We start from the raw sequence: 13,772 nt of genomic DNA, 5'->3' as shown, positions 1-13,772 counted from the left end.
ATCTTTGTAGGAAAGAGAATTTTGTCAATTAAACTTTGTAGGATGAGAATTTTGTGATTTGCCTCATCTCCTGAGCTACTAAATTAAAATTATAGTTTACCATATATATCATATTTGATATTTTATGCCTTTTACGGGATATATTTCAATTTATTATTTTTTCCTTATTCTTGTAATTTATTTGATTATAAATAAGATAACTTTTATGTTTAAGTCGGGTGTACTAAACAAAGTGTTTTTAGTGAAATTTTTTAAAATTCAACCATATTTTTTAAACACGTTTGAATGTTATAAGAACATTATTGAAACATTTTTATACGCTTGGATGTTATAAGGACATTGTTGAAACATTTTTAAACACGTTTCAATGACATTGTTGAAACATTTTAAAAACTTTTAAGGGCGTTTTTAAAACAAAATACTACCGAAGTATTTTTTTTTTTATAAATTTAGTCTTTAAATGTTTGGTTGGTGAAGCTTATAATTTATTAAGGAAGACTATTTTCCATTGGTTCTTTTCTTTCCTTTGTTGCTCAACACTTAAATGTCCACATATTAAGGATTTTGTCGGCGACCATGTCTTTCTCTACTCAACAACCATATTTTTGCTAATCATTAATTTTCTTTTCAATATATGAAACTAATAATTGGGTTAATTTAAATTCTCTCCTTATACTTTAATCTTAATTTTACTTGATTCGGTTTAGAATCAACGAGTGACACATGCGTGTGTCACAGTGAGAGCGAGCGTTTCGAGATGAATATTTCGAGTGACTTCTTTTGAAATGAGTTTTTTAAGGACACTACTGGACGACATGGGTGTGCCGATATTGTGTCCTAGCCCGTGTGCTGGAGGTTGGATTATGCACCCGCTATTCGAAACGTATGCTGTAAATGGTTTAAGCATGAGCACGGGAGAGTCACATGCTCGAGATAACTCAAATGAATGGATGTTCAAGATGTCCCATTGAGATGACCGACACATGGGTCAGTTCCTGACGGATGTGTCTGAGCAAGCCAAGATGGCTGAGCTGTTTTGAGACGTGGGATGATATCACAATGCATGGGTCGTATTATTGGAAACCAAAATGACGATGAAATGCAACATTATTGTGCGCAGACAATTGAATATGCACGTGTGTGGCCTAACAAACTTGAATTCTGCACAAGTGGTATTCGGTTGACAAAGACAAACTACGCATAAGGTCTGACGAAACCAAAAGCTTGCCCAAAATGCAAATGGGGCCGTGGTCGCGTAAATTTTTTCTAAATAAATAAAGAAAATTTGAGAAAAACAAACATTTGATCTCAAATTTAATGAAAAATTATTATCATTAAAGGAAAAATATGTGTTTTATATAGAAAATATTTGAGAGAAAACTTAATAACTCTTAAATCTAAAAACGAACCATTCCTCTTCTTCTTTAGCTTTGCCCACAACATATTTTATACTAGTTGAAAGAAAGTTTCGTTACTGTCTCGGGAAAGTGAGAGATCTCATTGTCCGAGATATGCTCTTCAGCAGGGTCAAACTTTTCACAAGATAACATTCCGACGTTCATATTAACCTACCTCAAACTCTTCACGTTATAAAGCAAAGTCCTCATATTCTCTTCTTTCTCTCTCTCTATTCAAACCTGACAATCAAAACCGACCCAACAAAATTTAAAAACATCTTTAAAGAAACCAATGTAACGCCATTCATTTCCACATAACGACACCGTCTTTGATTACTCATTCAACGCAATTAGTATCCTTCATAACGATATCATAATTGTATTGGTGGCAATCAAACCAAAGTTGTTATTTTTAATTTGTGGGTTTTGAAGTTTGATCCATTAATATGTATGTAGAGCATATGGTAAGGTCATGAGGTGCTTGCATGCTCTCCAAAACGACAATTTGCAATGCTTACAAGAGCTTTCCCTCACTTCTATCACGTTTCTTCTCTATCCCTCTCTTTCTAACGCCTATGCAATGCATGCACAACCATTATCCTTTTTTTTTTTTTGTTTTTGTTCTTCATTTGTGTTCGATGAAACCTAATCGACCACGAAGTTTCAAGATCGTGTATGTTAAATTTATGATATCGTCAATTCTATAAGTTTATCATCAAATACTTAATTGTAATGTGTTTATATAAACGCTAGATCGAGGGATTTATGAGAAAGAAACACGAACTTCAAAAGCTTTGTGACGAAGATGGTAGTGTAGACCAACCCTTTTAACCAAATTGTAAAAATGTGAGTCAATAAGCTCCAATTGTTCAAAACCGAACATTAAGCATCACCCAAGCCACCAGTAGTAGATATTGTCCGTTTCAGCTCGTTACGATCACTGTTAGTCTCACGAGTTTAAAACATGTCTGTTAGAGAGAGGTTTGTTTCGCCTCCCTCTCCAACCAATGTGGGGATCTCACAATCCACATCTTGGAAGACCCGACGTTCTCGTTTGCATACTGTTTAGTGTCTGACTCTGATATCATTTGTAACAGCTCGAGACATCACTAGCAGATATCGTCCGCTTTGACCTGTTACGAATCGCCGTCAGCCTCATTGTATTAAGACGCGTCTACTAGGGAGAAGTTTTCACACACTAAGAAACGCTTAGTTCCCCTCTCCAACTAATCGAATAATGGGATGTGACAATCATAGAACATTTCTAAGATAAGTTATTAATCATGGTGAATGTACAGAGCATTTATAAGAGAAGAATTATTAGTGATTTTGGTTCTGTAAGATCAATTGTCGAAAAACATTGCGATACAAAGTGCGTTTTGTGAATGTTTCATTTCAATCACGAAACCAATGATTCAATACATGGAGATTAAAGGAGGAAGTGATCAAAAAAGAAAGCCAAAACATGTTGCTGTGAGAGAGAGAGAGAGGCAGTATTAGTACAGAGATGGTGAGTTAACTGAGAAGTAGGCCTTGAAAAGAGTGGCTCACTCTCCCACTCCTTCGCTTCTCTTTGCAGTGATGATCCAACTCTAAAATTGACACTTCATTCTTCATTTAATGCAATCCCAAACCCACCAGTTTTTGCACACATCAAACCAACCCAAACCCACAAACCACACTGTGTCTAAAAAAAAAGGTGCACCCTAACCAACCCTATGCCCTGACATATTGTTCAGTAACCCTCACATTAAGTCCCCCTCCTCCACATTCATCCTATCAAACAAAAACAAGCATACAAGCACACGTTCGTAACACAGACAATATCTACTAGCGGTAGACGGGTATAGAGAGATCTCTATCCGGCTAGGTAGTGAAATGAAGCAAATCATCCCAATTAGCTTCAACTCCATTATTATTATTATACCCACTCCCACCAGCATTGCTGCCTATATTTCTTGAACTGTTGCTTGTAATACTCATTTGATGATGATGATAAGAATCATTATTTCCAAAGATCCATTCAGTAGTAGTAGTTGTTGTACCTGTAGCGGCGGCGGCGGTGGCGGTGGCGGTGGCGGGTGTTGAATCTTTTCTAGGATGATTATTATCGAAAAAAGCTTCCTGCTTTGGAGTCTCTAGACTCTGAAACGAAATGGGTTGCAAAAATTTTTGATTTTGATCATGATCTCCATATATCATACCCAACCTCTGTTGCTGTAATCTCCAATGGAGGTCTTGATTTAAATAGCTCAAAGACTCAATTGAAGAAGCAAGCTGCTGGGTGTTGTCGTTTAAATTGTAGAGCCCCATGGATGAGTAATTGGCGGCGGGAATTGCCGCCGTCGCCGGCGTTTGACCAAGAGAGACGCAAGAACATGGAAACAACGATCCTCCTGATCCGATGGCACTAAAATCAATGGAGGGTGAGATTCCGGTGAGGAAATGGGAATTAGAGGAAGAAGATTTGAGCTTTTTGTTTTTCCGGCAGCCGCCACCGATGGGGATGTTTCTCAAGGCGCCACCTTTGGTCCAATATCGACGGCAGGTCTTGCAAAAGTGGCGGGGCTGAGTGAGATTGTAATTGTTGTAGTAGCAAAATTTGGTGTTGGTGGAATTACAGCGAGGGCATTTGAGAGGTGGTTGCGAGCGCTGAGAATCAGGGTCGTTTTGGGTAATTGGTTGCTGCTGCAATGGGGCCTTCATATTGGTGTCTTCAATGGCGGAAAGCTGCAAAACAGAGAAAGAGAAGCAAAAGGGAGAGAGGAAAAGACTAAAAAGCTTTGTCCCTTTTCCACAACCAAATATATACTCAATTCAATGTCTTCATGCAGGCAGGAGCATTATGAATAGATGCTTGTGATTTTCATCAAATACCCCTTTCATATATATATATATATATATATATATGTATGTTTGTATGTATATATATCGACTTTCGAGAACATAATAAGTGGTGACGTATATTCAAATTGACTAAACTACTTACCTTAATTTAACGTCGGAAGTTAGAAAGAAATTATAAAAAAATCTCGAGATTTAATGTGTCTAGTTCTTGTATATACTTTTAAAAAAATGTCTAACAAGTACAACTAGTCATATACCCTTATAGTATATTTTGGAGCATTTTTGTCCAGGCGGGTATGGACGTGATTTTGATGAATGGTTATACACCCTTGTATTGACTTGATATGAAATGGTAAAGGCCTATCTAAGATGAAAGTAAGAAAAAGGGGTTTGGAACGGGTATGCAACCATAGCCAACATGCTTTGGACAAACATGACCGTAACATCCTTGTCGACTCGAATAAGCAAGACTGGGAAATCTGTCATGCCACCATAAACAACATGCTTTGGAATTTTTGGTAAAGGAATTTTTGGTAATTCTTTTAATCTTTAAATGGAAAGTTGAAGATTTTATTAGATATTAAAATAAAATTTTATTAAGTATTAGTTGGACACAAAAATAAAAAATTTTATCCTGTGTTAAACAATTCCGAAATTCAAATACCAAATATGAACACAAGGTTTAAGATATAAAATTCTGTGAGATCCCACTCCGATTGGAGAGAGGAATAAGTGCCATTGAAGAAGCTGTGCCCTCGAGGTGAATTGTGAGATCGGTTGTAGGGGAAACTAAACATTAGGGTATAGAAACCCCTCTCTCTAACCGACGCTCTTAAAAGACCTTAAAGGATAGCTCGAAAGAAAAATCTAAAGAAAACAATATTTAGAGAGATTTTGTTTGATCATGTAGCCATCCGTTGCGTAGACGATAAACAGACACAAGAGTGTATGAAAACGCGGTAGAAATAAGAATACATTGGGGGTGGATAAGCATTAATAGCAGTGTTAACATAGCCCCATGCATGGCAATTGGCATATATGTAAGCCTATATTATCTGTATTCATTGGCAGAAGTTGGAAGACTTATGTGTGCTCAGTGTGGGAGCTGATCAGTAATAACTCAGGGCAGGAACACAGAAGTCTGCCACACTGCCTGCAAAAAAGACCTTTCCTTTGTCTCTTTTTTGTTGCCTCTTGTCCCTTTTGACACTGTAATCCTCGAATCCGTTAACAATTTGTGTGAGATGCCATATCGATAAGGGTGTAGAAACATTTCTTTAATAGATGCGTTTTAAAATTGTGAGACTGACGATGATATGTAATGGGTCAAAGCGGACAATATTTGCTAGCGGTGAGCTTGAACTGTTACAAATGATATTAGAGTTTGACACTGGACGGTGTGCTAGCGAGGACGCTAGACTCCTAAGGGGGTGGATTGTGAGATCGCACATCGATTATCCTTAGTAGATGCGTTTTAAAATTGTGAGACTAACGAGATACGTAACGGGCCAAAAAGTAGTCAGTATCTACTAGCAGTGGACTTGGGCTGTTACAATTTGTAATGCGCCATGCCCACATTTCAAAATCCGCAGCTGTGTGCGATGACACTCGCCTCGCATTACTTGTCGCTTCAAAGAGATACGAGTCTATCCTCACAGAACAACACGGATTCTTTCAACATGTTTGGTTTTCACTCGCATAATTCTTAGTAAAATTCATAAGAGGTCACCCAACACATACTTGGTCACATTATCGAACTTGTTGACATACAACCGCTTTCAATTTTTTTAAAGTTTTTCTTAATCATCATATTTTTAGAATTGCTTTCATTTAAACGTGGTCTCGTTTCAATGATGTGACACATTCCAACCTAATATAGATTCAGAATCTTGTTGATATAGGTAGTAACTTTCTCTTCTTTCAAGTCTTTCTTAGTCATCATATTCTCAATTACGTGACACATCTCTATCGAATCCAGATTCTGAATCCTAGGCATAGATTGCTACAATATATCTAACAATTCTGTATCCTAAAAAATACGAGAGAAAAACTATCAAAATACTTCAAATTTATATCCGTAAACAAATTTTAGAATCCACGTCCGATACAGATACCGAGTAACGATAATGGATTGCGTTTTAAAGCTCTTTACTTGTGGAGGAAGGATTGAGGAGATGGATATGTTTACTAGGAAGTAACGTTTTGCTCAAAAACTGGAAAGATACCTTTCATGCAATTACCTTTAACGGTTGCTGTTTTTTTGTTTTGTTTTGCTTTTGTTGTGTTGTGTTGTGTTGTGTTGGCTTGTTTTGTTCTTCATTACTCATTGTTGTCTGTCTTCACATTACTTAACACATCATTTATAGATATTAAAGTTGAATGAAAACAAGAAATAATGTAAAGGTAAGTATGAAAAGAATGGGATGGGGGTGGTGGAGAAACGTGGAATGGCGTAAGAATGCAGCCACTGTTGCTAAGAACAGCTAGGTAAGTGTGTGGGATTTGTTGGATGAAATAGAGATATATGAAGAGAAACATGTGATAGAGGTGTGTGCATTCTCGTGAGAGTTGTTCTTAGCTTCTTACCTCACGAGTTTTTCATCCTTTCCCCCACCTCCCACGCTTCTCACCCGTTTTTCATACTATGAACTTTAACGATATGTGCCGAAGTTTCGGATTCAAATTTGGAATTCAGATTCGATACCTAATGATGGCTTCGATGTTCCTTTGTATCTACTATGACATGACACGTTACGTACTTCTCGTTTGTAAGAGTGGAAACTATTCCTACAAACTAACACAAATCCTTTTTGCATATTTAGTTACTACTTAATAAGCTTGTTAGGAAAATTCTCTCGAGATCATCCAACTTAGAATTGTTATAAGGATAACCGACTTAATTTTGAAGTTTCTATAATTGAGCCAACAAGTAAGAAGGTGCACCGTATTGGTATTTGAACCCCACATCGGTAGGAGATGGGAATGAAACATTCATTATAAGGGTGTAGAAATCTCTCCTTAGTAGATGTGTTTTAAAACTATGAGGCTGATAGTGATACGTAACGGGTCAAAACGAACAATATCTGTTAGCGCCGAGCTTGAGCTGTTACAAATGATATCAAAGCCAAACACCTGCCAATGTGCTAGTGAGGACGCTGGCCTCAAGGGGGGTGGATTGTGAGGTCTCACGTCGATTGGAGAGAAGAACGAAACATTCCTTATAAGAGTGTGGAAACCTCTACCCACATACGTGTTTTAAAACCTCGAGGGAAAGTTCAAATACCCACTCGTTTTAAAACCTTAATATTTGCTAGCGGTGATCATATAAGTAATAATTTTAAATTTTTTAAAGCTTTTTTTAGTTAGTCTATTCTCATAATCACTTTCTGATTCATTTATGTACTTTTTCTTTACTCAATGTATGTAGCAAGGGGAGTTATATAATTAGGTGAGAGCAAAATACATTACTGTAAGAGTGAATCGTCACTCTGAGAGATCACCACGAGAAGAAACCTAGTCCAAAGGTTGTAGTGAAACACTGAAAACAAATCGAATAGGGTTCTAAACAAAAAAAGAGGTCACATCCAATGATATTGGACACCTTCTATATTGACATGATACCAGACTGATATAGGAAAAAATACAAGAGACAAATAGACTATAAACTTTACCCGTAATTTTTATGTTTGAGAATAAAATATACCGAAATAGAATATTGATAAATTACTTTAAAAAGTCATATTACTATATTTGATGCGGATGCTATTAGAATTCCATATAAGTAAATCATATTTTTATTTGATTTGTATTAACGTAGATGAATGACTATGACTCTTTAGATTCTATCGGCAATCGCTTTATGTTATCTATAGTCTGTTAATGAATGTTTATATCTAGATCTTGTTGTAGCAGAAGCGAAAGCAATATCGATTGCACTCATACATTTACGAACAAAAATAAATAGACATAAAGATTTACGTAGTTTGAAAAAAAGAAATTCTTCACATCCATAAGTCGTAGACAATCACTATAACCAAAAGTGTTTACAAGCGTATCTCTTAAATCAATAATTTTTAAACATGCCGAAGAAAATCAAGTCAATCAAATTATATAGAACAGTACGAAACGCCATTTTAAGCATTTTTTTTCTTCTTTACATAACGATAAAAGAGAACATTACAATAACTATTAGTAGCGTAAATACTATTATTCTGGTTTTGGTAGTTTCAAAAGTGACACACTTGATCCTGAAGATTGCGTAGTGTAAGCCGAACAGTTACTACACGAACACTTACTTCTATCCACCGACGTTCCCGTCGATGTATACGAGAACTTACACAAAGTCATCGGCGGTGAAAAGTACATCGGCACGGGCAACTTCGAGGGCAATGCAGGCAATGGAGCTTCAAAGTTTAGAACATTAATCACCTGTCTTATGGAGGGCCGGAACTTGAAGTCAGGATGGCAACACCATAATCCCACAACTATCAAAGCCTCCACTTGCTGCTCATCAAACTCCATTCCAAGCCTCTTGTCTACAGTTTCCAAGCCTTGTCCTCTGCCATACATCTCCCACACCCACTCTACAAGCCTCACCTGATCCGGTCCCGCCCTCGACTCCACGGGCCGCCGCCCACACGCAATCTCAAGAGCCACCACACCAAAGCTATAAACATCTGATTCCTTACTAGCCTTACCATCCGTCACACATTCAGGTGCAAGATATCCCATTGTCCCAGCCAGAACCGTTGTCTGTGAGCCAAGCTCATGGTCGACAAACCTCGCAAGGCCGAAATCGCCGAGCTTGGCATTGAAACTCGAGTCCAACATTACATTGCTCGACTTGATATCTCTATGCACCACACATTGTTCCCATTCTTCATGAAGATAAAGCAGAGCAGAAGCCAATCCTAATGCAATTTTGTTCCTAATTGACCAACTTAGCATGGTTTTACCTCTAAAGAGATGAGTATCCAAGCTACCATTAGGCATGAACTCATAAACCAATAGAAACTCACCTTTTTCATGACACCAACCAAATAATTGAACAAGATTCCTATGTCTCAAACGACTAATGATCTTCACTTCAGAAATATACTCTTTTTTCCCCTGTTTTGAGCCTCTTGATACCCTCTTCACCGCTATTTCTATATTGGATTCTGTCAACAAACCCTTGTAGACACCTCCAAACCCTCCTTCTCCAAGCTTGCCGGCCTCATCAAAATTCTTTGTCGCTTGAGTTAATTCCCTATAAGTGAACCTTTTTGGGCCTGTTCCTCGCTCAAACTCATCATTTATAGAATCATCCATGTCTTCCATTTGCCCACTTGAGTGTTTGCTCCACCAAACAGCCCCCAACAAGCTCAATCCACATATCAAAAAGCCAAGCCCGACACCTAGGCCAATTGCCAAGCCAATGTTCTTGTTCTTGTTCTTATCATCGTCCAATGTGGAGTTGAATGACCAAGAAATCATGTTATGAATTTGGAACCATTTACCTGTGGCGGCGGAGAAACCAATTCTGACCCTTTCAGGCAACAAGGTTTTCAAGTCAATAAAAGTTGAGATGCTGAAATTTCCTGTAAAAATTGGATCTTTAATGTAAGTTAGAAACACAGACAGGTTTTTAGTGGCGGAATTGTAAGTTATCCATGCATTGGCTGTTCTGTTGTCTTTCATGCTTGTGTTCCACACGAGATGAGTAGCAGATTGAATGGAATTGATATTGATTCCTATATGATTGTCACTTGGGTCCCAATTATCCTGTTTTCTGTCAAATTCAACGCCAAAAACTTGATTTTTAGAGGGATCGAAAGCAGAAGACGAGCTGAATAATCCAAGAAATCCCCCTGTTGAGTTAGTGGGTATTGTGGCCTCGTAAGGGACGATGAAGAAGGCGATTCCATCGCCAAATAAAGATTCATCAAGTGTGTTGATTCTGAAGGAGAAATGGGTGGTGAAATCTGTAACCTGTCATGCAGGGGGATTTGTGTTTGTGATTAAGCTAAACCCAACTTCAAATATAATGTTAAGAACGAGAAACCGAAGTAAAATTGAAAGTCCGATCTTCATTAATGTTCACAACGGATAGCATTCTGGTATCAGATCTTTGGTTGAGAAATTTGAAGATAATAGCATAGTCTTGATATTGGACGATCGAGAACAGTTTGTCAACTACAATTCTCGGTTTAGGACAATGATTGAGAATCTATATACTCAATTGATGACCCAGATTGACATTAAGAGACTACTTGTTGGTGACAGAATCTGGGTAGTGATAATGAATACGTTCTTGATTTTATTGTTGAGAGGAAAAATATGCCGTACTCAACGAAACACAGTAGCTATAAAGACCAGAAATTAAAACTTTTGAGATGATATATTTGTGGAAGGTGATCCTAATTCATCCGTTTCGATCTTTGTTTCTCATTTTTAATCCTAATTCATCCCAATTCGGACTTTCGACTCTCTGTTTCTCATTTTAAAGATGATATAAGAACCGGAGAAGCGAAAGAGCAGAAGAAAAATGACAGAGATCGGAACAGAAGACTACTGATGCTGTCCTATTTAAACGTTGTGAACACTAATGAAAATGGAACTTTCAATCCCACCTATGTTTCTTATTCTCAACGTATAGTTATATGTTATTGATCCTACATCACCTGTCCTGTGGAGGCATCCCATAGACGCACCGGCTGTGTATAGGAAGCTCGACCGGAGCTCTCAGTAAGCGGGCCATCGGCTTGGTTCTTCGTGAGTTGAATAACGCCATTGCTGATGAAGCTATCGCCTTCAAAGAACAAGTTGGGATTGTTTTGTTGGAAGTTGGGGAAGGTAAAGGAAAGTGAATCAACTTTGAAGAGAAGAATTGCAGAGAAGATCAAGAATTGCAGAGCTCCAAGAAAGAAGGAGTTTGAGTAGAAGAAGATGGCCATGATTCACAGAGAGCAAAAGACAGGATTTTGGGGCAGTGGGTTAACCAAAATGGTGCCTTTGGAATCAACCCATTGTTCAAATATAAAACTTCAGAAGATTACACGTGGGGTCAAGGTCGAGAGGACAATATCATATTAATCACAGTACAGTGGACAATATCATATCATTATGGACCTTCGTTGCTAACCATACGTACGAAAAATGTGACATTGTATTAAATGTTTTTAAGTATTTTGTTTTTTATAATATGTTGTCTTGTCGTTGGATTTAACTAAAAAGAATGACCAAATAAATAAATAAATAAAAATACTAATTAGTTTGTTTTGTGTTAAATATATGTGGGATTTTAATATGGCCGGCCAAAGAGCTCTTTCCATTTGTATGCATATTTAAGAATATATAGATGGCTTTGTTAAATTTTTTTTTAATATATAGTTTTAGCTTTATTTAAATTAATATTTCTTCTTATATTCAATTTAATTTTGCAAAATATCTAATGTTATAAGATTAATTCATATTATACCGATATTAATTATATAATTTCATCTCGGGTTTTGTTTAAGTAATTAAAAGAAAAAAATTCTATTTTTTCTCTATTTCTAATTTAGACAGGATTCTAGACCGAGACAGATAGCGTCACATCTAAACCTTAAAAAATCTTCGTTCAAGACTAGAAGAATTTAAAAACTAAAAAGTATTTTTTGAATCAATTGACTTTTCAAGAATATATATATATATATATATATATATATATATATATATATATATATATATATATTTCCCAAACCTAAAACACTTCCACGTGTATACCTGTGAAATAGATAGATAAGACATTTTTAATGGTTGTATTTGCAGACTCTTTTGAATTAAATCAGAGTTTATGAATGTCTGCTTTGAAAGTTTCAATCCATTGTGTTAAGACATAAGGCATAGTCTTGATAATAATCAAGAATATGTGTCCAATAATTATTCAAATAGATTCTATGATGTAGCGACTCAACTCAAGATATTGGACGTTAGCTGAGATACAAAGTTCATAAGAACCACGACACCAAAAATAGGTGAGCCATCTCTGGACCAGTAGTGAGTCTGTGATGGTCAGAGTCCCTTTTCAAAAATGGGTTTGTGATAGTCAGAGTTAAAAGCCTTCCTAAAAGTAGATAACCAGATAACCGTAGAATTAGGTCCTAACTTAGTTGAGCTCAAAGAAAAGTATGTAGTAACCCTTTAGGGATTGGATGCAACGAAAACTACAAGTAAAAGGCTGTGTTAACCTAATAGGAATTTGATGCAATGAAAACCTATGAGTAGACTACTTACGGAATATTTTTATACTCGTCCAATTTTATTTTTTTTTTGCATGTGTTCCATGACTGTCGGTTCAGAAAGGAGAGTGTTCAAGAGCTAAAAGTTCATTAGATGTTAGCTGAGATACAAAGTTCATTAGAACTACGACACCAAAAATGGGTGAACCATCTCTGGACCCGTAGTGAGTTTGTGAGGGTCAGAGTCCCTTTTCAAAAGTGGGTTTGTGATAGTCAGAGTTAAAAGCCTTCCTAAAAGTAGATAACCGTAGAATCAGGTCCCAACTTAGTAGAGCTCAAAGAAAAGTATGTAGTAACCTTTTAGGGATTGGATGCAACTAAAACTACAAGTTAAAGGCTGTGTTAACCCATTAGGAATTTGATGCAATGAAAACCTATGAGTAGCTCGTCCAATTTTACATTCTTTTCATGTGTTCCATGACTGTCGGTTCAGAAAGGAGAGTGTTCAAGAGCTACGCGATCACACAATGGGTCGTTTTGAGGCCAATTTAGTCTATTTATTTTGGAGTCTTTTATATTTTGTTCAAAATTGTATCCCGAACCTATTTCTATTTGTAGTAAACTCGAATAACACCGACTGTAGGATCGTGTGGTGTGGTGAAAAGATAGAACATAGAAGATAGAAAGGATGGATGAGGATAGTCATTTAGTAGAAGCCACACAAGTTAAGAGTATTAGGCGCAATACCAATGAGATAAGCCCTTGTAGGTGGCAGTGTTTGTCACATGACCCCTAATACATTAAATGCCATTCATCTCATTGCTTTTGGAGTCCTTTCTTCCTTGGATTCCTTTTTATTAACGCACATGTATTCTTATCTACTCTCCCACTTGTGCTATATAACAAGCAGAGCATAGGAAAGGTATGAGAAGAAACATATCAAGTCATAGATGGGGAGGAAGAGGGCTGGTTTGGTGCTGGCAATGGTAGCCATGATGCTTATAATGCTATCAGTGAGTGGCATTGAAGATGAACTCATTCAACTTCCTTCAGAATTGGAACAAAATGAAGGTGCAGGAGGAAGGTGTCCCTCCGGCTCTTGCAGCTCGCATGCTGATTGTGGCTCCTGCAGATGCAAAGTAGTCTCCACTACACCCTTTCTCTATGCTAAATGTGTTTGAATATCATATCTATTCTTAGTTTTCCTTCTCTATGTTCTAAGGAATAACAACCTTATTTCACTAACTTTCTTATGCATCATATCATAAACTAAGATATAACGGAAACAATGATATACTTTCGGTCCTTGAACTTGTGCGATAGTGTG

The 13,772-nt window shown here is 37.0% G+C and overlaps 2 protein-coding genes across 2 annotated transcripts; both read right to left on the bottom strand.

Annotated features, from left to right (window-relative positions):
• Positions 1-3,263: 3,263 nt before the first annotated feature.
• LOC111810472 (dof zinc finger protein DOF5.7) lies at positions 3,264-4,103 on the bottom strand. The gene has a single exon (XM_023697179.2). It carries the CDS (start codon positions 4,101-4,103, stop codon positions 3,264-3,266), a length of 840 nt encoding a protein of 279 aa, XP_023552947.2.
• Positions 4,104-8,440: 4,337 nt separating this feature from the next.
• LOC111810891 (L-type lectin-domain containing receptor kinase IX.1-like) lies at positions 8,441-11,210 on the bottom strand. Its single transcript, XM_023697722.2, has 2 exons — positions 10,907-11,210; positions 8,441-10,214 (listed from the first exon to the last, which is right to left on the bottom strand). The coding sequence occupies exons 1-2, from the start codon at positions 11,177-11,179 to the stop codon at positions 8,451-8,453; spliced, it is 2,037 nt and encodes a 678-aa protein (XP_023553490.2). The 5' UTR covers positions 11,180-11,210; the 3' UTR covers positions 8,441-8,450.
• Positions 11,211-13,772: the final 2,562 nt, after the last annotated feature.

The sequence above is a fragment of the Cucurbita pepo genome, chromosome 14, assembly GCF_057944985.1.
Source record: "Cucurbita pepo subsp. pepo isolate OVF chromosome 14, ASM5794498v1, whole genome shotgun sequence".
In the NCBI taxonomy this organism is placed as follows: domain Eukaryota; kingdom Viridiplantae; phylum Streptophyta; class Magnoliopsida; order Cucurbitales; family Cucurbitaceae; genus Cucurbita; species Cucurbita pepo.
This window is presented reverse-complemented; position numbering and strand designations above follow the sequence as displayed.